General features: G+C 38.0%; 1 protein-coding gene across 1 annotated transcript; it reads right to left on the reverse strand.

Moving 5' to 3' along the window:
- Window positions 1-1,555: 1,555 nt before the first annotated feature.
- LOC141436615 (protein takeout-like) lies at window positions 1,556-23,713 on the reverse strand. The gene is made up of 4 exons (XM_074099608.1): window positions 23,579-23,713; window positions 4,479-4,707; window positions 3,715-3,845; window positions 1,556-1,917 (listed from the first exon to the last, which is right to left on the reverse strand). Exons 1-4 carry the CDS (start codon window positions 23,637-23,639, stop codon window positions 1,556-1,558), a joined length of 783 nt encoding a protein of 260 aa, XP_073955709.1. The 5' UTR covers window positions 23,640-23,713.
- Window positions 23,714-23,766: the final 53 nt, after the last annotated feature.

Below are 23,766 nucleotides of genomic sequence, written 5' to 3' on the forward strand. Positions count from 1 at the left end.
TCGTATAAAAATAATAATAATAATATATTGTACACCAAATATTTTTTGAGGAAATTTAAAATAAAAAACTAAAGTATGATTCGAATAGTGTTCCAGCCATTGTATTTTATTTATGCTTATGCCACCAGTTATTAGTTTGATATATGCATGCTGAGTAAAAGTCACAACTTTATCAAAAAAATCTGCACTTACGGTACCCTAAATGTGAATTATTTTAACAGAAAAATAAAATATCACTCGGTAATAGGGACTTCTTTAAGAACCTATTACCGACCCAAAGACAATTGAATGGTCGGTAATAGATCCCAAACATTCTATTACCGAGGGTTATGCAATCATACCATCGTTAATTGGCTTAATTTGGAGTATTGTAAAATCTAATTCCGACCTATAAAAACTATAGGATAGAGTTTGTGTTGAATTAACAAATCAATATACTTAATTACATCCTTGGCATATAACCAAAATTACATAACTGGTGAGTAAATATAAAATTTCATCGCAATATTTAAACAACTTGGCAAAATAACGGTTTCTATAGAAACTACAAATTCAGTATTGAAGTTTTTTGCTAAAAATTAAGAGTTTGTTAATACTTTTCATACCACGGAAATAGTTTTTTAAAAGCGTGAATAGATCAAGATTGGAATTACTGTAAACAAATTTATAAACGATAATTTATACCAAAAATAAAGCTTGAAGAACCAAAACTACCACTTTAACTATTACCGTGATATACCACGGTATTACAATCAACAGTTAAAAATGGCGCCTATCGCCGCTGTATTTTATTTTCCCATTTTAATCGTATTTCCGCGGCCAAAAAATATACAAAAAGTATTCAGAACTCGTACAAAAAACTATAAAAAGCCATTTAAAAACCATAACATTAGATCAATTGCCATAAATATTTGTAAAACACTAAATAAGATTCGAGTCTGCTTGTATGTGGTGTCACGAGTTTGTATGGCAAATCCTCTTCCGTCGGTGCCATTTCGGAAAATCACGAATTGCGAGATCTTTGATTCATTCCACGTACGCTAGCGCTAATAGATTCCGTGAGTCGACTAAAATAAGCTTTTATCTTGTAAAAATATATTTTTGAGAAATCTATCGGTTTGATTATTAAAATGCGTATTTTAAAATTGCCGCGGTGATGGCCGTCGATTTCGATAACCCCGGTAATAGGCGCCGTTACCTTTAGTCATTATTATTTTAGAGTTAGCTTAGGATGGATCAGTATAATATTATTGAGGCTAGTTATCTACTTCTTATTTCCACATAAGTGCGTCTTGTACATTTAAATCATTTGATAACTGAACCAATGTAAATGTTTTCACAGTGAGTGTTCATAACGATTTTCATGGTCGGTGATGCCACCATAGTATTGTTAGCCCCCGACGCAAAAAGAGGGGTGTTATAAGTTTGACCGCTATGTGTGGTTTGTCTGTGTGTCTGTCTGTGGCACTGCAGCTCTTAAACGGTGGACCGATTTTAATGCGTTTTTTTTATTTGAAAGCAGGTTTTCTAGCGGTGGTTCTATAGACATGTTTCATCAAATCGGTTTAACCGTTTTTTGAGATATGAACTTTGAAGTGGAAAAGTCGGGGGTTTCCAACTTTTTGTTGGTTAGGTTATGTACGTGAAAAGATTCTAATATATTGGGTATTTGGGTACCTAATGAATTCAGGTAGTTGATAGTTTGTGGTATACCTAAAGGACATTGATCCTTAATAGTTTTAACATTAGGGCCGACTTTGGACGATGCATGGTACTCACCTAGCTGCTTATTGCCCCCGAAGAGGTTAGTGAACTTGAACTGAGCGCGATCCATCTTGTAGCTGTCCTTGTAGCCAGTCACCAGCCAGTGGCCCTCGCGCGTCTCGTAGTCGTACTTGATGAGGATGTTCAGGTTTGCTGGAGACAGGGCGACGGTTAGGCGGAGGGAATATGGCAAGCTTTATATTTTTCACCTCAACTGTTCGGAAAGTTTAATTTTCATGGGTAGATAGCCGGGTGGGATAGAGGCCTAAGATGGGATACCTCAAGTGCCTGTAATTTCACCGGGTGTCTTACTCTCCACGCCGAACACAACAGTGCAAGCACTGCTGCTTCACGGCAGGATTAGCGAGCAAGATGGTGGTAGCAATCCGGGTGGAACTTGCACAAGGTCCTACCACCTGCAAACTGTAGCACCAATAAAAAAGTAATGCCTGATGAAATTAGGCATGTATAATATATGTCTGTACGAGCTATGGAGAGAACTATGCTTAGAGTTTTTTATAGAATTCGGAATACGGAAATTCGCCGAAAAACTAAAGTCAACGGGCGGGCAAAATCGCTCGAAGATATAATAACCATTGGAGGAGAAAAGCACAAGTGGCGGCCACGAACCATTGAATAAAGCGATGGCAGGATTGGCAGGCCTCTCTTAAGGTGAAGATTTTGATAACTACTAAGAATTGTTTAGTTAATGCAAACGAAACGTTCATATCGTAAATCAGATATCGCTATAAGTACGGCCACTTTTTCGCTTTGATTTTGTATGGGACCTTGAATCTAGTAGTATGGTTCATCAAAGTTCATATCGGATAAACTTTTGACATGTCGGTTGAATCTTGTTAGCCTTATCGAAGAAACTTTCCACTGTGACTGGTAAGATCGCTATTTACCAATGTACGAGTATACAGATATAAAATTTAAAAACCACTATTAAATTAAAAACGGAACCCCATAAATCCAGATCATTTTTAACCGTGCAACAATCAAGTCGCCATCGTGCTCCTCTAATGACACCGGCATGTCGCTAATAAATCTCAAGTCGTGATCTCCGATGTCGCGCGGCCTTTCTTTATATTTACTCCTTCAGGTCAATGCCGGCGGGTTGCCCAACGCGCTAGAAAGGTCGCTAGCCGGTTCTATGAATGCGCTCGAATGTTTTGAAACTTCATGGATATCCACGAGTATCACATGCGTCACGTGTTGATCTGTTTGCTATGTTGATTCTACATTTTCTAGAACAGACCTTGGATTTAGCTTTTGGGTATTTTCAGTCGTCAGATCTTCTAATCTTTCCAATCTGGTCAGATCAACGAGTTTTGAATTTTCGACCTTAAAAACAACAACGCCTTCGTAGACAAGTTGGTATTCGTTAATTACGTTTCACCTAGTTTGATAACTTTGAATGTTTGCTCTCGGATCTTGGACGTATAATATGCATTTCGTTTATATATATTTAAGTATGTTTATCCGTTGCCTTGTACCCATAGTAGGTACAAGCTTTGCTTAGTTTGGGACTAGGTCAATCAGTGTCAGTTGTCCCATGATATTTATTTATTTATTTATTTTAAACCACTTCTCCTTTCATCATCATCGGCTTGTATCAGCCCACCAGTAAAATGTGCCATTACACCCTGCCATCTTAATACCTTTTCACATCCAGCTTCTGCTAGTTCAATCTTTACTCCACTGTGGAGGGCACCTTAACGCTTGCTAGATCGCGGCCACACATCATCTCGCTTGTTACCAGAATAACTAACTGTTAAACCTGGCCACTTTAAAGTTATCACCACAATAAATTTCATGCCTACTTTTCTGGCTCTAGTGATTAAAACAGTCATTCCTGAATACTAATGGCAAGAAGTCGAGTGACTTCTTCGTCGTTGGTTGGATGTTTATCATCTAACATCAAGGAGTTAAAGGATGAAGACTTACTGATTTTGATCTTGGCCTGGCCGTTCCCGCGGATTGGCAGAATGAGAACCTGTCCATTCATATCATACTGTGCTTTTAGCGTTACGTTGGCTGTGAAGTCAAACGTCGCCTTTCCCGCCTCTGGGCTCATCCTGCAACATTCAGAATTGATTCAATCACGCGTTATTTTATTCAGTTTCGACTTTTGATCAATGAATTAGTTTGACTGACTGAGGTATAAAGATTTTTCATCGAAAATTTGACTCGACCTACCTTACAGTGTACCTACTCTTACCGTTGACGCGGTAGGTACTTCTTAGAGCAACACGGGCTTCCTACGGAAGGAAGGTTCCGGTAGGAAGGCCGCGTTGCTCTAAGCGCGGTACACTTTGAATAAACATCTGATAATAAAAAAATAAAAAATTAAAACAAAAGTATATGTAGGTATGGTTAGTGCATGGTACAAAACATTAAGTATACACTTAGTAGGTAGGTTACTATGTTAAATAATTACAGTAGTTTCGACCCACGAGCTTAAATATAATGGTGAGATTGATCAGATTTGGTGTACTGAACAAATTCACACACCAAGTTAGTAAATGTATCAACTCAAAACAAAACAGCACATGCCAACATGAATGTAGAGTAGACTTCATTGAATTTCTGGAAGCCGGAAGGTGTAAATCGAACGAACTTCGATCTAGGTGCGCACAACTAGTAAAATGTATGTAGGTACATACTCATTAAAAAAGATTTTGCCTAGAAAAAAAACGTTTTCAACTTACTTGAAGGAGTTGACCTTGAACCCTCTGAGGCCGGTCACGACAGTGTCAGTAAACGTGATCTTCAGCGAGGGATTGTTGACAAGAACAGTGCCCAGCTGCACGGGGTCCAGGGTCGCTATGCCCAGCGCTGGGATGCCGTCTGCGAACGACGGCCCGGCTTCCGCCACGGCCTTCTGGATGCACTTGTTCAGTTCAGGGTCTGACGCAGAGCATGGGTGGATGAAGGAGGCTGTAAGAAAAAGAGGTTGAGACGTGGTACGGTGACTGACAGATACAATCTGGATAGGAGCACATGCTAAATTTACTTGCTCCAGTTTCTAAACGAAGATCTTCGAGAGTTGTTAGTAGAGGTAATTTGGAGAAGCAAAATCCTCGAGTGGCGACATGAATCGCATCAGTGTGTGTGTTGGTGGTAGATGGGTTTGTGTGATTTGTGTGTGTTCTTAGAGTGTGGAGGTGAAGGCACTGCATGAACAAACATCTCTTGCATAAACGTGGCTATCATAATAAGGTCGCGGGTTAGCAGAGTATTTTTTTCAGTTCATTGCTAGAGACCTCCGCAAAGTAACGCCTAGCCTAATTCAATAATCAAATCATGTATGGTAGGCGGCGGATTGAAGGGCGCGATTGAAATTCTATCCAGTTCTTACGCAAGAGGGGGTTTGCATCATAATTAGTAGGTTGTACACAAATTATCATTCATTACGTTTATGCGTTATAGGCATAAAAAGGTGTGTTGATATTAAATAAAACTTTATTTCTTATAATTGTCTTTTATTCCAACTTTTCTTCACAAAATAACTTAACTATGACGACGTACATTCGCTGACATTTTTTTTCTCTATGTGTAGTAGACAAGGAGAGTTGTCACAGATTAAAACTAAAAAACATATGATTTGGATGGGTGGACATTGATCCTCAACACTCTCCCTCAATGTTCACACATCTATACCTACATACACTAACATTTTACAAGATTAAGCATATTACATAGTCTGACAAATCTCTCACCTGATAGAGGCTTTGTTAGCACATCAGCTACTTGGTCTGTTGTAGATACATATTTAACTATAATAAGTCCTTCCTCTACCTTTTGCTTTATGAAATTAAATTTGACATCTATATGTTTTAATCGTTTCTGGTCAGGATTTTTTACAATTTTCATGGTGCTTTGATTGTCCTCAAAAATAATAGTTTTACATATTTCAATATTAAAATCTGACAAAAGTTTCATCAGCCAACAAGCTTCAACAGATGCTTCACATAATGCAATCAATTCAGCTTCGGTAGTACTCAAAGCAACCGTGCTTTGCTTCTTAGATTTCCATGTCACTGTATTACCAAACAATTTAAATAAGTATCCACTAGTCGATTTTCTATCACTATCCCTTGCAAAATCTGCATCTGCAAAACCTACTAAGCCATGATCATTACATTTCGAATATTTTAAACTAAAATCAATTGTTTGCTTGACATATCTAAGTACACGTTTTAATGCTTGCCATAACTTCAAAGTTGGTTGTGATTGAAATCTACTCAGGTATGACACAGCTGTTGCTAAGTCCGGTCTTGTGCTCACCATAGCATACATTAAGGATCCAATAAGTGATCTACACTGATGTTCTAAAGTCATGTCTACTTCACTCAAGTCAAAGTCCAGTTTAAAGTTAAGGTCCATAGGGGAATTAGTCCCTCTACAATTGTCCATGTTGTATGATTCAATTACCTTCTGTAAATATTTAGATTGATTGAGATAGATGCCATCTTGTTTCTTCTGAATACTGATACCGAGATACATTAAATTATTGTCACCTAAATCTTTCATGTTAAATTTTGTTTTTAAGAAATTCTTGGCAATTTCTATTTCAGTCCTACTAGGTCCAACAATCAGTAAATCATCAACATATAAAATCAGATACAAATCGCCTTTATTATATAGACAATAGTCATTTTGAGAACGTGTAAAACCATATTCAGTAATAACTTCTGTAAATTTTTCATACCAATATTTTGGGCTCTTTTTTAAACCATACAAAGATTTCTGTAATTTTAAAACATGACCTTTGGGAACCGTTAGACCTTGTGGGGGTTTCAAATATACTGCCTCATCAATCCTGCCATACAAAAATGCGCCTTTGACATCCATTTGGTGAATTTCATAATCCATTTGTGCAGCTACTGATAGAAGAACTCTTAAGGTTTGTAATTTCAAAACAGGTGAGTATATATTTTCCAATTTATCTTTTTGTTGGTAACCTTTCACCACTAATCTTGCTTTAGGTATTTCTTGCTCTCCGATGTTCTTCTTTGTAAAAACCCATCTACTATCCAGTAACTTTTCATTCTCTGGTACAGGCATAAACTTCCATGTTTCATTTTCCTTTAAAACCTTTAATTCTTCATATATTGCCTTATTCCATTCCTTTTCATCTTTTCTTCCTTTAATGTCATCAAAATTTGTTGGAACATCCTGATAATTTGATAATAATGCATATAATGCTGTATCACTCTCATCTAAATTAATTTCATAGTCTTTTTGCCAAACTGGTTTTCTTATTTTTCTTTTTTCTCTCCCTCTTTCTAAGCCTTCTGTCTTCTCTGTTACAAATTTTGTTTCTTGTGTCTCTCCTTCTTTTCTATTTTCATTTTCTGTATTCCTTTTCTCTGGTTTTCTCTCTGTGCTGTCTATTGATACATTTTCATCATTGTCTTCCTCTTCACTTTCTTGTTCTTTTTCACTTCTATCATCTGTCTCCTTTTCTGTCCTGTCAAGTATATATCTCGTAGAATTGTCACTTTCTGGTTTTGTCTCATCAAAGATTACGTTTCGAGCCGATATTACTTTCCGTGTTTCCATATCATACAATTTATAGCCTGAGGTGAAATATCCAATAAAAATCATTTTCTTTCCAGAATTATCTAATTTTTGCCGTAATTCTTTTGGCACATGGTTATATGCGGTGCATCCAAAAACTCTCATATTGGAAACATCAGGTTTCCTGCCTTCCCACAGTTCAGATGGTGTTTGATGTTTTCCTTCAGTCGGGCTTCTATTAGTCACATATGCTGAAAATAACACTGCATGTCCCCAAAATTCTTTGCCTAGTTTAGAGTCTAATAGGATAGTTTTTGTTTTTTCAATTAATGTGCGGTTCATACGTTCCGCTGTTCCATTTAGTTGAGGACTGTATGGAACTGTGTAATGCATTTGTATACCCTTATTATAACAAAAATCCTGAAATTCTCTTGATATATATTCTCCTCCATTATCTGATTTTAACTTTAATATATTGGCATTAAAATGGTTTGTTGCAAAGTAATAGTACTGCTTAAATTTTTCAAACACCTCACTTTTATTGGAAAGGAGGTATACCCAAACAAAATGAGTATAGTCGTCGATAAATGTTAGGAAGTATTTGTGTCCGTCCTCAGTCACTGGGGTGATAGGGCCACAAACGTCAGTATGTACTAATTCGAGTGGTCTGGTCGCCCTACGTCCTTGTCTGTTAAAAGGCTGTCTCGTCATTTTCCCTAACAAACATGGCTCGCATACATGGTCATTATTTTTACATTTAGTCAAGTCATCAATACCATTTACCATTTTATTTTGTGAGAGCAAAGTTAAATTCTTTAAGCCTAGGTGAGCGAACCGTCTGTGCCACAACTGCTTCATGTGATTGTCATTATTGTCACTGAGATTACATTCATCAGTTAGTATCTGCATTTTAATTGTGTACAAAGATCCTTCACTATTTCCAATCATTGTTAACAAGTCATATTTATAAACTCTTACTTTTCCATTTAAAAATTCCACCCTATAACCATGATTTTCAATATTAGATACAGACAGCAAATTTTTTCTTAGTTCTGGCACATAGTAAACATTTTTGATAGTACAGTCAACATACCTTTTACCAACATAACATCTTGCCTTTATGTTGCCAACACCAACAGCCAGCAAACTGACTCCATTTTTGGCTGCTGCAATAACCTTTGGCTCACTGAGTTCAATGTACTCTGAAAAAGCGTTTTTATTGTTTGTAAGATGATCTGATGACCCAGAGTCTACGCACCACACTATTTCACTGCACTTTTGATTATCGAGTTCACTATTATATTCACTTCCAGCTAAAAAGGCATGATCTTTCTGTGAAGACGCAGCATATGATTGAAACTCTCTCCCTGAATAGTTCTGTCCTTGTCCCTGCTGTCCTCTCCAATGTCCTCTAAATCCTCTTCCTCTATTTGAAAAACCTCGACCTCTTCCTCTTGGTAAAAATCCTTGATTATTAAATCCTGCTCTTTGTGGCGCTTGCATAACTCTGCCTTGACCTCTTGAATGACTCTGATTTCTTCCTCGAGCTGGTCCCTGATAAGTCTGTTCTTGTCTGCCATATCCCTGGCTTCTCGCTCCACATTCAAAGCTTTTGTGGCCTTCTTTACCACATGAAAAACATAAAAATGAAGTTCTGTGCTGCTCTACTGTATGTGTATTTTTCATTCTTTTTTCTTCTTCTCCTAGAAGCCGATCTTTGACTATATCTACTGTCAAGTTGGGCAGCGACTCTATTGCTGTCACCACAATTTCAAATGACTGCGGCATGGATAACAACAAAACATTTACTTTTTCTTCTTCAGATAATGCGCTCCCGGCGTCTCTGAGTTGTCCGAAGAGTTTTGACAGTGTAACAAAATGTTCTGCCAGTGGGGTTCCTTCCCTATACTTTATTTCGTTCAGTTGCCGCCTGATAAATAGTTTGCTTCTTGTACCTTTTTTCATAAATTGTTTTTCCAGCTTTGACATCATGTTGTACGCCGTATTTTCGTCTTGTATATAATCAATGTGACTGTCAGCGACTCCATTTATAATAATGCTTTGTGCACGAGCTTCCAATTTTTTGTGCTCTGGAACACTCGCGAAAGCCATGCTTTCTATTGCTTTTTCGCAATCATTTTCCCGCAGGATACTTGTAATGCGAAACTTCCAAATCGCGAAATCTTCGCCCGCAAACTGTTTTATTTTTATTGTTTGAAAATTTGCTTCCGCCATATTTCTTATTGCCATCAATCACACAACCACAACGTAACCGCCGGCCGGCTCGAGCTTGCACAACATCGAAACCAACCAAAACCATAACCACCAAACCACGCTCTGCTACCACTGTTGATATTAAATAAAACTTTATTTCTTATAATTGTCTTTTATTCCAACTTTTCTTCACAAAATAACTTAACTATGACGACGCACATTCGCTGACATTTTTTCTCTATGTGTAGTAGACAAGGAGAGTTGTCACAGATTAAAACTAAAAAACATATGATTTGGATGGGTGGACATTGATCCTCAACAGGTGTTTGGGTTTTATTTAGGGGGAGGGGGGGTTGCAACCAAGCTAGCCTGCATGTTGCGACACTAGTAACGAGCAAGTGTGATGGATACCACATTGTTTGCTGCTGTGAAAGTAACTTTTGAGTTATACTTAATACTCCTTGCTGTACGAGATTACACAGTGACTTGAAGTTACAAAACGTTTTCATCACTGAAGGATCGAGTGGTGGCGTAAAGGTTATGCGTATTAAGAAATCTCTTTTAAATATGCTGATAAACTTGAGCATTCACTTGTAATGAGCATTCTACTCGTAGCGAATGTTCGTTACAGGAGAGAGCACAAAAAAAATCGAAGCGTTCAGAGGCGTAGCTAAGTAACCAAAGACCCTGGGGCAAAATATATACTAGGCCCCAAACTAAACTATCAATTTAAAATAGTTTGTTCGTTGTTTGTCGTGTTCCCCATTCGACGTACTCCAGATTCGTCGTTAAAATTTATAGTTTGTAAGTCAGTATCTGAGGGGCCTGATGGCAAACGAGCAAGTGGGTCTCCTGATGGTAAGAGATACCGCCCATAAACATCTGCAGCACCAGGGGTATTGCAGACGCGTTGCCAACCTAGAGGCCTAAGATGGGATACCTCACGTGCCAGTAATTTCACCGGCTGTCTTACTCTCCACGCCGAAACACAACAGTGCAAGCACTGCTGCTTCACGGCAGGATTAGCGAGCAAGATGGTGGTAGCAATCCGGGCGGAACTTGCACAAGGGCCTACCACCTTTCTTTACTTATGTTATGTAGGTACTTTACTTATTTATACCGATACCCACGGTCAGAGAATACGTAACGTTATTCAAGTATTTGAGAGCATAAGCATGCTCGGGAGTTGCGCAACGCGACATTGACCGGCGCCGGCGCAGCGGTCAACCCATTCATGTCATTGCGCTTAGACCGGTATTTTAATACAGAGAATCATTTATGATTCTGTGGTGCAGAATTTGTGGCAGATAGAAAGCAAGAGTGTTTTTGTTAGAAAACATTCATCTTATTTCAAAACTATAACTGCCAAGTCAAAGCGAGGAGCATATAGACACAAATTGTTACAAAAAATAATGTTCACGGAATGGCAGTACAGATATTCAACGTGTTAACCAATGATTTTAAGATTCTGCCTTTCAATATAGACGAGTTCATGACAAGTAAGTACTAGATTATGACATCATGTTATTTACTAGATATTTATAATAATTTTTATTGTCAATCCTGCTTTAAGTTTTACTATTTTCGTATAATTATTTTTATTTATATACATTTGACATTTAATAATATTTTGACATAAACTTATTGTGAATAATAAAATGTAAGCATGTGATCTGTTAGAATTGATAATGTGATTTTATAAATATTTGTACGCCATAGGTACTATGGCAAAACAAGGAATGCACCTATGACATTATGTAAGTCAAAGTCAAAATCAAAGTCAAAATATCTTTATTCAATTTAGGCTATAACGAGCACTTATGAATGTCAAAAAAATCTACCACCGGTTCGGAAAAACCTCTGCTGAGAAGAATCCGGCAAGAAACTCAACGAGGTATATATATATTTTTTTAAACAGATTTACAATATTGTTAAATGATATGTATACATCACAAGTATTTAACACAACTTTATTTTTAACACCAATTAAGATCAATTTATACCCTTGTTTATGCAAATAAATATTTGAAATTTGAAGATTAAGGGCCTTATCACACTTGGGTGTTTTCTATACAAATATCAGTCGCGGCGAACTCGTTGCGTGATCGCCTTCATACAAAAAAATGAAACCGCTGAAAAAACTGAAAAGCAAAAAATAATAAACCTTTTTTTTTATTTAACCTAACCTAACCTAGGTACTTCTTAGTTTAAAGTCGGTGCCTCAGCACTCGCCAGCAGGATGTAGGTGAGGACAGTACAAAAAAGGAGCAGTACACCGTCTTCATACAAACGGCCTCTCAGCATACCTCGGCAACCATCAGCAGGGCTACTACGAAACTCGACTCGAAGTTCGTGTCGTGCGGTCCCTCTCGCTCTCTTATTAAATGGTATAAGTGTCAGAGGGACCGCACGACACGAACTTCGAGTTTCAAGTTTCGTAGTAGTAGGCGTTTCGAGTGCGGTCAGGACATGTTCCATTGAATAAATTTTTAAATATGATGAAAGTAGTTCAATCCCCCATGTGCACGGATTGTAATAAGATTGAGGACTTAATACATTTTTTGGTGGAGTGTGTATTGACGAAGGATATCCGCGAGAGGTGGTTGAGTGATTTGGACCTGTTCAATGGTGCAGTGAATGTTATTTTGAGTTGTCCGGTATCGGAAGATGCAGTACGAATTTATCGGTTCATCAAGCACTCCTTTGCAGCCAGATAATCTGGATATCGCAATAGGAGTGTTTGATGAATGTGGACATCGAGTCTTTCAATGAGGCTGGCATAGTCACACTGGTGCACTTAAGCCTCAAAAAAAAAATAGAAAAAAAAAAAGTTTCGTAGTAGCCCTGCAGTCGCGAGTGCTGCGCGGTTACGTACGGACTCACGCGCATTTATTACGTACCTCAATATGTCACAACCTCAGATGATCTGAGGTCACAACGATATACAGTATTGTTCGGTGTACGGATGTTTAAATTCATCTAATATAATATAGTAAAAACGTATCTATTGAAGTTATTTATCAGAATGCGAATTTTTTATAGGTACTCTTAAATTGAACAATAAAGCTTTTCGCACATCCCAGAGCCTTCTTTTTTCGAGCTTTGCGGTGAAGGAAAACATCGTGAGGAAACCTCCACAAACCTGCGAAGCAATTCAATGGTTCGTGTGAAGTTCCCAATACGCACTGGGCCCGCGTGGGAACTATGGCCCAAGCCCTCTTGTTCTGAGAGGAGGCCTGTGCCCAGCAGTGGGACGTATATAGGCTGGGATGGTGGTGGTGGCACATCCCAGAAGAGGCGCAAATACTTCTCCGTAGCTAATTTGTAGGTAACAAATATACGTAGTGATGGAGCCAAAGAAAAGGTTTAAAACATAATACATTTTGTGGTTTATTAAAATAACGCAAAAAGTAAAATGCATTTTTGTTAAACTCTACTTAGTCCATCTTTAAGTCTTTCCTAATCCTTTCCCTACTTTAAATTTCATGTGACATTATGAGTATCCAATCAAATACATATATAAAGAGTGACAGTTACTTAGTAGAGTAGGCAGCTACCGAGACGAAATACTGATCCTGTAGGGTAGGATTTTTTCCTAATTTAAATGGGACTACCCTCGTTGTATCCTATCCAATAAAAGGAGAATTATTCCGTAAAAGCTTATGCGAGGTCATACATAAAAAAATATATAAGTATACGCGTTGACTTAAAATCCTCCTCCGTTTTTTTTCGTCGGTTAATAATACGCTTAATACTCGCAAGAGTGATAAGGGACTTATATGTCGTAGTTTCTCGCTCTAATTACAGAATATTTCAACGGTAAACTGTATTTACATTCATAATAGGTCGTTGTCACATAAATATGCACATCACATAAGTTATGCTGATGGTGTCGTGGTAGTCATTAAAATGACAGATGGATGCTGCGCCCGCGCTGCCTTGGCCAGCTTTGGACGCCGAGGTGACAGCGGCACAAGGAAAATAAACAGGTAAAATAAACTGTCCGATTTTAGATAAAAGGATTGGCTAAGAGCGTACTAAAACAGCTAAAGCTGATAATACTACGAAAATATCATGCTATTTTATGTATGATTGCTCTTTCTTTCTCTCACTTATATATATACAATGCAATAGAAGATGATTTAATTTTCGTTCGAAGCATTTTAACGAAAATTAAAAGGAAGTTTGATTCAAGATGTAGTCCCGAGTCCCGACCATCTCGACGTTTTGCCCATGTTGCGGTGACCATAGGTAGCCTGTGGTTTATTCGAGACTACAGCCGCAACAGCAACGCTACTACGAAACTCGTAACTCGAAGTTCGTGTCGTGCGGTCCCTCTCGCTCTCGTATCAAACAGTGTAAGTGTCAGAGGGACGCACGACACGAACTTCGAGTTTCGTGTTTCGGAGTAGCCCAGCAGGCACGAAACGTGAGGTAAGTAATTCTAGGAATATGGAGCGCCAAAGTTCGCATACTCTCCGCTAGTCTAACTTACATTTTTCTGAAATTTTAAAATGGCCATATCCTATAGAAAACTGTAGGTTAGGTTAGGATTGTCTTATAATAATTCAGAACAATACAATACAATACAATTACTATTTATTGCACACCAACATATAGCAAGCATAGCATATAAAAATTGTGTGGAGGAAATAACCTGATACCTCCAGATTAATAGTCTACGAGTATATCTGATCACAGAACTATTGAAATTACTGAACTTGTTGCGCTTAAAGTTTTCACGAAAAAACATAACTCGGAAACTCGGTTCTTTACTTTGAATGTATCACACTCTAACACTAGCTCATAGGACATAGTTACTAACCCAATATGTATTTTTATCTGAATTAAATAAATTAATAATAATAACATAGTAGCATCTTAGATATATTTAGTTAAGGTTTCTTAGGTAGGTAAGTTTTCTTTGTCTTCTTCTTATTAGTATTATTTTATTTAATTCCATCTGTACTTCTTTTGTTTTTTATTTGAGTAAAAATCATAATCATAATCATAATCATAATATATTTATTGTGATAACGGGTACAAAATATATTATAATAATAATAATAATCTTTATTTCTCTTACAAAATTAACAAATAAGTATAACAAACTTATAGGCTCTATATACTAAGGGAAACTAATTCATATACCTGAACTAGGAAACTCCTATGTTTCAGGAAAATTTAATTGAATTGGAAACACCCCCGCTTACGAGAACATATATGAATATAAATTTCGTCGAAATCAGTAGAGCCGTTACCGAGATCCTCGAATAAATAGATAAACAATGCTAGACAAGATTTTAGCAATAAAAAAGCCCCGAATGCAGAGGCGTCTTTACCTATAGTGCAGGGTGTGCGTTGCACACGGGCGCAGCGGTGTTAGGGGCGCCGGCCGCGGCACTTTGTACCTATTCCATTTTGACCGCGCACTTCCTAGATGGCGCTAAAGTAATAATTGCACACGGGCGCTACATGACATGGGCTAAAGACGCCGCTGCCCGAATGTACGAGAAATTACAAGAAAACAGCGAAAGTTTATGTACAAGTTACAAGGCTATCGTAGGTGGTTGTTATTTGCTCAAGCGTCTCGGTTTTGCCATGCTTTCCGGATCGTTAAATATGCGCTAATGCAACTAATGTTCGTGTAACACGTTGCTTATTGTTATTTCTCCACATCGCACGCGTTTCAATGAATGCCGTCTGCAAACATCAGACAAAGATTCGCCGTATGTAATTTGACTACGATGCTATGCTATATACCTACAGTGGGTTCTTTAATAGGAGCAAATAATTAAAACGTATATATCGCACTCGCCAAACTGAACGACATTAAAACAGCGACTTTTTTAGGGTACCGGAGCCAAAATGGCAAAAACGGAACCCTTATAGTTTCGCCATGTCTGTCTGTCTGTCTGTCCGCGGCTTTGTTCAGGGACTATCAATAACTAGAAAGCTATAATTTTGCACGGATATATAAGTAAACTATGCCGATAAAATGGTACAATTATAAATGTAATTTTTTAGGGTACCTCCCATAGACGTAAAGTGGGGGTGTTTTTTTTTCATCCAACCCTATAGTGTGGGGTATCGTTGGATAGGTCTTTTAAAATCATTAGGGGGTTGGTAAAACGATTTTTCGATTTAGTGATTTTTTTGCGAAATATTCAACTTTAAAGTGCAAATTTTCATTAAAATCGATTTTCCCCCCCTCTAAAATGTAAACCGGTGGGTGGAAAAATTTGAAAAAATTCAGGATGGTAGTAAGTATATCAAACTTTCAAGGAAAACTATAACGGTTAAGTTTTCTTAAGTAAATAGCAGCCTAAGGTATAAAATATACCTAAAATTGGAAGATTACGTATAAAATACGAAATCCTTAGAAAAATATTACTTAATTTTTTCGTAATGGCTACGGAACCCTATTTCGGGTGTGTCCGACACGCTCTTGGCCGGTTAATTTCTACTACTTTGCAGTAAAGTTTATTCGAAAGCAATGTAAAGCGTTTTTAACCCCCGGCGCAAAAAGAGGGGTGTTATAAGTTTGACCGCTATGTGTGTCTGTATGTGGCACCGTAGCTCGATTCTGGTGGACCAATTTAAATGAGGTTTTTTTATTTGAAAGCAAGTTTTCTAGCGATGGTTCTTAACATATTTAATAAAAACGGTTTAACAAACAGAATAAAATAAATATTTAAGGGGGGCTCCCATACAACAAACGTGATTTTTTTGCCGTTTTTGCTCGATATTAATAACGGCAACAAGTAGACGCTTGAAATATTCATAGAAAATTTAGTCATAAATTCACTTAAAAAAAAATTAAGGGGCTTCCATACAGCAAACGCCTTTTTTTGTAATGTCTAATGTTGTATAGATAATGGTACGGAACCCTTCGTGCGCGAGTCCGACTCGCACTTGGCCGGTTTTTTGTTTAAAACTGACCAGCGATTGACCTCTGCTCTGACCTAATAAGCGTATGTATGTGTGTTTGTATGTTCATTGCAAAGTAGTACCCGTAACGGTGCCGCGCGTCCTTCGCTGGAATTAAGGATGCTGTGCTGCGCCTGCGCATCGTTACAGTCGCTCATTACGCCACGTCCGTTTCCAGTTGTTGCTGTTTAACAACAAAACACTGCAAGAACTGAGTGAACAGTAAGTTACTAATAGAGGTGAGACGTATTTACTGGAATAGGTTTGGGCTTGGACGCGTGAGTACGCGTTCCCGCCCGCGGTTCTTTTAGCGTACGAGTATGTGGCGATTGTAGGCGAGCTTTAATGTTGGCACGGCTCATCCCTAGCCGGAAGCCGCACCGCACTACGCGCGGGCGGCCGCCGTGATGCTTTGGACTTGACGTCTCTCGCTGGCCGGCTCTTAAGCTGAAAACACTTTCCGAAACCAACTTGTACATACTTAATCAATAGTAAAAGTATCTCAGAAATACAATTTGCCTAACTCAAAATAATAGTGTATTTATTGAATAGGTGTTAAATGTAGTTTTAATATATGTGCTACCAAACCACAAGTATTTAGGAGTACGGCGGCTGACAACGTTCCGCCAACTTGAAAACTGATAGCATTTTTGTACACTTTTTAATTGAAAAAATTATAAAAATTGCTAACAATCCTAAGCCTGTATAAAGTATGAAGGGAAGTTTTTAGTCGGTATTTAATATAAGTTAAAATTAAAAAAATATGAAGTGTGAAGACTGAACTGTGACGTGGAGTTCGGTAGTTCGATATTCGTAACACTACTTAACTAGTACGCGTATACGCAATTACGGGAGCGCATTTACGGGAATCATTTTGTTTACTCAATGAGTCAATTGAGTTAAGTACTCGTAGATAGATACTCGTGGACCTAGTCTTTGGATCTAGTCTTTTTGTGGACGCGTACTCGCAAGACTCAGTCCGCGTTTTGCCTAGTACGTCTCACTTTGGTCTCACCTCTAGTTACTAACAGTGCTATATTGTCATCAAAAAGATGCATCGTTACGCTGAAAAATAGACGTTTTTTGCATCTTTAAGGTATTTAGTATACAACAAGTCGCTTGCCGCCGGCTCTCCCTCTGTAGTACGTACGTACGTATACATGTGTCATTCATAGTATTATTAAGATTGTTTTTTGGAATATTTTTTATTTCAATTCATAATTTTTGCTTTTACGGTCATCCCGTAAAACCTAAATTAAAAATACAAACTGAAATATAGATGCACAGAAAAACCAGAAAATAAGACCAGCACTGGGAATCGAACCAGGTCCTCGGCATTCAGTGCCGTGTGCGTGTGTGTGGGGTATTAGCACACGGCATGGAATGCCGAGGACCTGGGTTCGGTACTTTTTAGTGCTGGTCTTCTCTTTCTGGTTTTTCTGAGCATCTATTTTTCAGTTTGTATTTTCAACATAGTATTATTGTTTTTGATGGTCCTCTATTTCTTTTTGCCACTTTTACGTATTTGTATTACTTTATTAGGTTGCTATGCTTGGAAGAGATCCCTTTTGAGCGAGCTACTGTCTAGTCTACCCTCATTTTATCTTTGTACGGTCAAGGACTTACACTGAATACTCAGTATTCAGTATTTATTTATTGCAACACCTTTTACATAAAAATATAAAAAATGATGCCCTGTTGGGGCGTGGCAATTTTAAAATTAATTACATTCATTAACTTATACATAACATATTATGCTATTTTAACCACATGTAATCTTTAGCAAGAGGTTTAAACACTTTATAAATTAACTTTATGTAAGTTATCTACATATAATAATAACAGGTTAACTATTTTTTCTTTATTCTTCTAAATATTCATTTATACTGTAGTAACAGTTCTGAGTTAAAAAATCTTTTAGTAGTCGTTTATTTTTTATATTGTGTGAATGTATTTTGAGATAGGATAGAGGCAATAGGTGTTGGGCGTCCTGAGGCACAGTGGACGGACGACCTTAAGAGGGTCGCTGGCAGCGAGGGGCTGAAGACAGTATTGTGACGCGCCATGCAAGAGGACTATGTCCAGCAGTGGACTGCTGTAGACTGATGATGATGATGATTGTATTGTATTATATACTGACCGGAAAAAAATCTGGCCCTCAAATCGCTGCTTATCAATTATAAAACGGCCCAACTCAAAATCGAACTTTTTTCAGTAGAGCGAATTAAAAATAAAACAAATTTAATTTGGAATATCTTGTATTAAAATTAACTTAAAAACATTCTTCTATGTGCTATTAAGTCCCTTGGTTAATCAAGAATAGCTGCAGTATAAACTTATAATGAAATGGCACATCTTTATAACAATAAAATAATAAAAACAGTGACTACTTTGAGTTAAGTCTTAATATTTTTAATATTATTATGAGCAAGAACGTCACAACTCGTAATACTTACACAGTAATACAAGAATGTATGACAAATAACGACCTATTTGTCTTTAGGTCATGTGATAAAGTAAATTTTATCATGAATAATGTCATATCAGATTTTGTGCACAAAATATAACATAAATTTCTCTTTAATAACGACCCATCATGTATTGCGCACAAAATTTTACATCAAAATTATTGTCAACAAGGTCTGAACACAACTTCCGACGTCGGAGAAGGTCTAGATTTTGTTTTTAATTGCACATGAACGTTTGCGATACTTTCAATTATTCTCATTAATTACCTTTTATCATAATACAACATCTATTTAAGCATATAAAATCACATTATTATCACGAGATTTATAATATTTACCGTATTAAAGACTTTTTAGTGTATTTTAGAATAAAAAATTGAGACCTTCAAAAACACAACATAATTATACAGAGCGGCAAAAAATTTGGCCCTCAAATGTATGCAGAATCGGTAATTTTGTAAGAAAGGTGGGCCAAATTTTGCGCCGCTGAGTATAATGATAAAACTTGTTACTAATCAAAATAAAATTCTCCAGATAAGAACAAAATCATCTTCTAGGACATGGAATACTTTTTATCCCGGTCAAGAGTTCCTGTGGGAGAAAATCGACTAAAACATCATTATCATCCGTAGGACGTAGGACGTCCACTGTTAGACATAGGCCTCCCCCATAGGTTTCCAGTTGCTTCTGTAATTCTGTTGGAAGCGGCCTGCATCCACCGTGAACCCGCAGCTTTAACCAGGTCATCCGTCCATCTCGTTGGTGGACGTCCTACGTTGCGTTTGTCGATTCGCAGTCTCCATTCGAGAACTTTTCAGTCCCAACGACCATCTGTTCTCCGTGCTATATGGCCTGCCTATTGCCACTTCAACGAGCTGATTCGCTTGGCTATGTCGGTGACCCCGTTCTTCTACGTATCTCCTCATTTCTGATTCGATCCCGTAAAGAAACTACGAGCATAGCTCTCTCCATAGCTCGCAGAGCAATTTTGAGCCATTTATAAGGCCAATAGGGAAGCACCACGTCTTGGATCCATAATGTCATCACTGGCAAAACACACTAGACTTTCGTCTTAAGGCTCTTTGGGATTTTGGACGAAAAGACGTTGCGAAGTTTCCCAAACGCTGCCCATCCGAGTTGGATTCGACGATTGACCTCCTCCTCCAAGTTGGACCTACCTAATTGAACGGTATGTACTAGGTATACATACGCGTCAACAACTTCAAGAACCGAACTCTCAACCATAAAAGGGGCAGTCACCACACGGACATTCGACATAAGCTTCGTCTTGTCCATGTTCATTTTGAGGCCTACCCATTGGGAGACTCGATTGAAGCCTTCAAGCATCGTGCTGAGTTCTTCCATCGACTTTGCTGTGACCACAATACCATCGGCAAATCGAAGGTGCGTAATGTATTCGCCGTTGACATTAATGCCTAGTCCTTTCCATTCCGGAAGCTTGAAGGTGTTTTTCAGTGCAGTAAACAGTTTTTGAGATATCACATCTCCCTGTCTTACGCCTCTTTTCAAGGGAATCGCCTTGGAACTCTGTTCCTGTACTCTGACCTCGGACTTAGACTCGGACATAGTAGCGTTTCTCTACAAATACATCAACACTTCGATATACAGATAGTCATATGGCATCGCTGGAGAGTCTCAAGCACTGCCTATGTTTCGACCGAATCAAAGGCTTTCTCGTAGTCCACAAACGCTAGACATAGCGGCTAGTTAGACTCTTCGGTCTCCTGTATGACCTGCCGCAGCATGTATGTGGTCTACGGTACTATGGCCTTTTCGGAACCCAGCTTATTCGGGTTGTTGGAAGTCATCGAGCCTGTGTTCCAGACGATTTACAATGACCTTGGAAAACAGCTTATGAACATGGCTCAACAGCGAGATGGTCCTGTAATTCTTCAATAAGGTGTTATCACCCTTCTAGAAGAACAACTTAACACCACCAGGCTCTTGTTCCGTGCTTCTGGCGTTGTACCTTCGAGCAAGACTGAATTAAAGATCCTCTGAAGGATTTTAAGGACTGGTGATCCGCCCGCCTTCAGAAGCTCTGACGGCGTGATTCCGTCCTCACCCGGCGCCTTATTGTTCTTAAGCTGTTTCAAGGCCATCCTTATCACATACAGGCTGATATCCGGGATATAATTCTTATTAATAAATCCGAGAAGACCTTTCTTCGTTTGCTCTGCTACTGCAAGTTTTTGTTGCTAATCATCTCTGAAACCAACCAACAATATTTTAGTTTAACGTGATAGCGTGATAAACTAGTCAATTAAATATAATACTACTAGCTGTTGCCCGCGACTTTGCTCGCGTAGAAACCCTTTATCTCGGAAAATTCGTATTTTCCGGGAAAATAAGTATATATCTTAGGCCTCAAGTTATCTCTGTGCCAAATTTCATCGGGATCGGTTTAGTGGTTTGGGCGTGAAAATGTAACAGACAGACACATAGATAGCGTTACTTTCGCATCTGTATTATTAGTAAAGACTATAACATAACGTAGTGCCAATTCACGCTTGAATAATAAATAATTTGTTTCGTAAATAGTGGCTATATTTGCTTTAAATAAACTAGTTATGAGTATGGTCTATGGTGCATAGTGTCCCAATTAGCTATTATATCATTTAAGTATGGCTTACTTTATTCGATAGACAGGCATATTTTGCAATGTCAACAATAAAAATCGTTTTCCGTTTCGTAAATATAGGCCAAATTCTACATATGACATAAGTAGTATACTTACTTTTTCATGAAGAATGTTGCACTTCGTAATGTAACACTATTGCAAAAAAAGGCAAAAATAATTAGCTTCCCTTTTCGTAAAGATGGCTGTATTTTGCGATGCAGCATTATTGCATAAACAATAAGCAACGATCCGCGGGTTATTTCGCGATGTGCCGTTGTTCACAGAGAATCGTAGTGAAGTTGTCAAAACCGCGGGCAACTGGCATGCGGCCGCTCTTACCGATAAATAGCGTCGAGTTCCAACCAATCACATAACGGCACATTGCTGCCACGGAGTCATTTTTTGAAGTAGCGACTTGGGTGTCTTATTCACGACAAAGTTTAGCTTATTCTCCACGCAGTTTTTATAGTTAGTACGAAAACGTAGTATTTTGCAATAGTGACTTATTTAGATAAGCAGCGAAATGTATGCAGAAATAGGTAATTTTGTATGTAGAGTGGGACAAATTTTGTGCTGATGAGTATATATACTACATGTGAAGTGGCTTTGTTTATAGGTTTGCTTTATTTTTTCAACACCCGAGCAAAGTTGGGGTAGGTCCAGTGGCGTAGCTACCGGAGGGCTAGACCCCCAACCTCAGGGGGCCCCTAGGACTCTGACTTACAAACTATAAATTGAACTAGTGAAAATTTCTCCCACATTCGGAATATTCGGAATACGGAACAAACGGTTTTAGTTGGGGTCCTAGTTAATTTTTTGCCTGGGCCTTTGTTTACCTAGCTACGCCTCTGGATATGTCGCTACGCTAGTATTATGTATTTGTTATTTGCTGCCATCGTAACACATGGACTGTGGAAATTTCAAGTGACTTAACCTTCAAATGATAAAAGAGTATATCTACTAAAGAAAGAAATCATTACTTTCATTTGTGATAAAAAAAAAACGAAAAAAAGTAACCACTTTGATTTAATTCTTTTTATTTTGTAAACTTGTTTGATACATAGTCTTAATTGTAGTGTTTCAAAGTGGTTTGCCTTACTTTGACATGGTAATGGAACGCCGATTAAGCAACTGCATAGCACAAGGATACAGCAAACTGTAATCATGTTGTGTTGGGGTAGGGCTAAACGTTCATTACCTACTAGCCCTCACAGTTTACCAATGACCTTATAGTTATATCTAGATACATATATAAGATGATTCTGGAACCGTAACGGGACAACTCTGGTAAATAAATATAAATGCGAAAGTGTGTGTTGTATTGTATGTTTTCATCACACTTGCTCGTAAACAGTGTCGTAACATGCAGGCTACCTTGGTTGCAACCCCCCAAATAAAACCCTCGACCTTAATGTGCTTGTCATGAAACCCGTGGTCGGTAAATGAGTCATTGCGCGTACTAATTTTCTTAATAGACTCTCGTTCGTAATTCCTTATTTACCGCCCTTAAGACACAATGTACTATTGTATGTTTGTCCGTCTTTCACGTGGAAACGGAGCGATGGATCGACGTGATTTTGGCATAGAGATAAATAATCGACAATGTTGAAAATAAGTTTTCTTTTTCTCCCTAATAGAAAGAAACGCAAGGAACACGATAGAGTTATTTTCATTTATGATCAGCCTTTGGTCTAAAAGACTCTCCTTTACCTCGACGTTTCGACCACACCGTAGCGTGGTCGTGGAGCTACTTGGTTACAAACACATGGTTACAAGTAGTCATGATCAAGTCCCAGATGATATTTATTAAAAGGACAGTTCTTATAAAAATTATAATCATAACAAATTTGTCACTACCTACCATTACAATTAGTTTTGTATAATTATTGCTCTTAAGTCCTAACGGTTTTCAAAATCGAAACACCAAGAAATTTACCTCGCACACATCTTCATAAACTGTGTCACTTAATGTAATTATAACTAATTATAAGTAATAATTATAACGTTAAATATATATTTTTAATAAACTCACGTAGAGTCTGCGCCTTCGTACTGGCCAAACAGCAAACTGCCACGACTAATAACACACGCATTTTGAAAAAAAAAAGTTGAACACTGATTTTTTAAATTTCGACTAAGACAGCCGACCCGCAGGCTCGAGGCTTTCAACTGCGACGAGGTAAGGTCGCATAGCCTTATATATGTTGTGCAACGAAGACA

Source organism: Choristoneura fumiferana, chromosome 16 (genome assembly GCF_025370935.1).
Source record: "Choristoneura fumiferana chromosome 16, NRCan_CFum_1, whole genome shotgun sequence".
NCBI classification, from domain to species: domain Eukaryota; kingdom Metazoa; phylum Arthropoda; class Insecta; order Lepidoptera; family Tortricidae; genus Choristoneura; species Choristoneura fumiferana.

Coding starts and splice junctions, on each gene's coding strand:
- LOC141436615 (XM_074099608.1), bottom strand. CDS start 23,639: ATGCGTGTGTTATTAGTCGTGGCAGTTTGCTGTTTGGCCAGTACGAAG. Junction 4,708..23,578: donor TACGAAGGCGCAGACTCTAC/GTGAGTTTATTA, acceptor TTTTTCTTACAG/CCTCCTTCATCCACCCATGC. Junction 3,846..4,478: donor TTCAAGGTCAACTCCTTCAA/GTAAGTTGAAAA, acceptor TGAATGTTGCAG/GATGAGCCCAGAGGCGGGAA.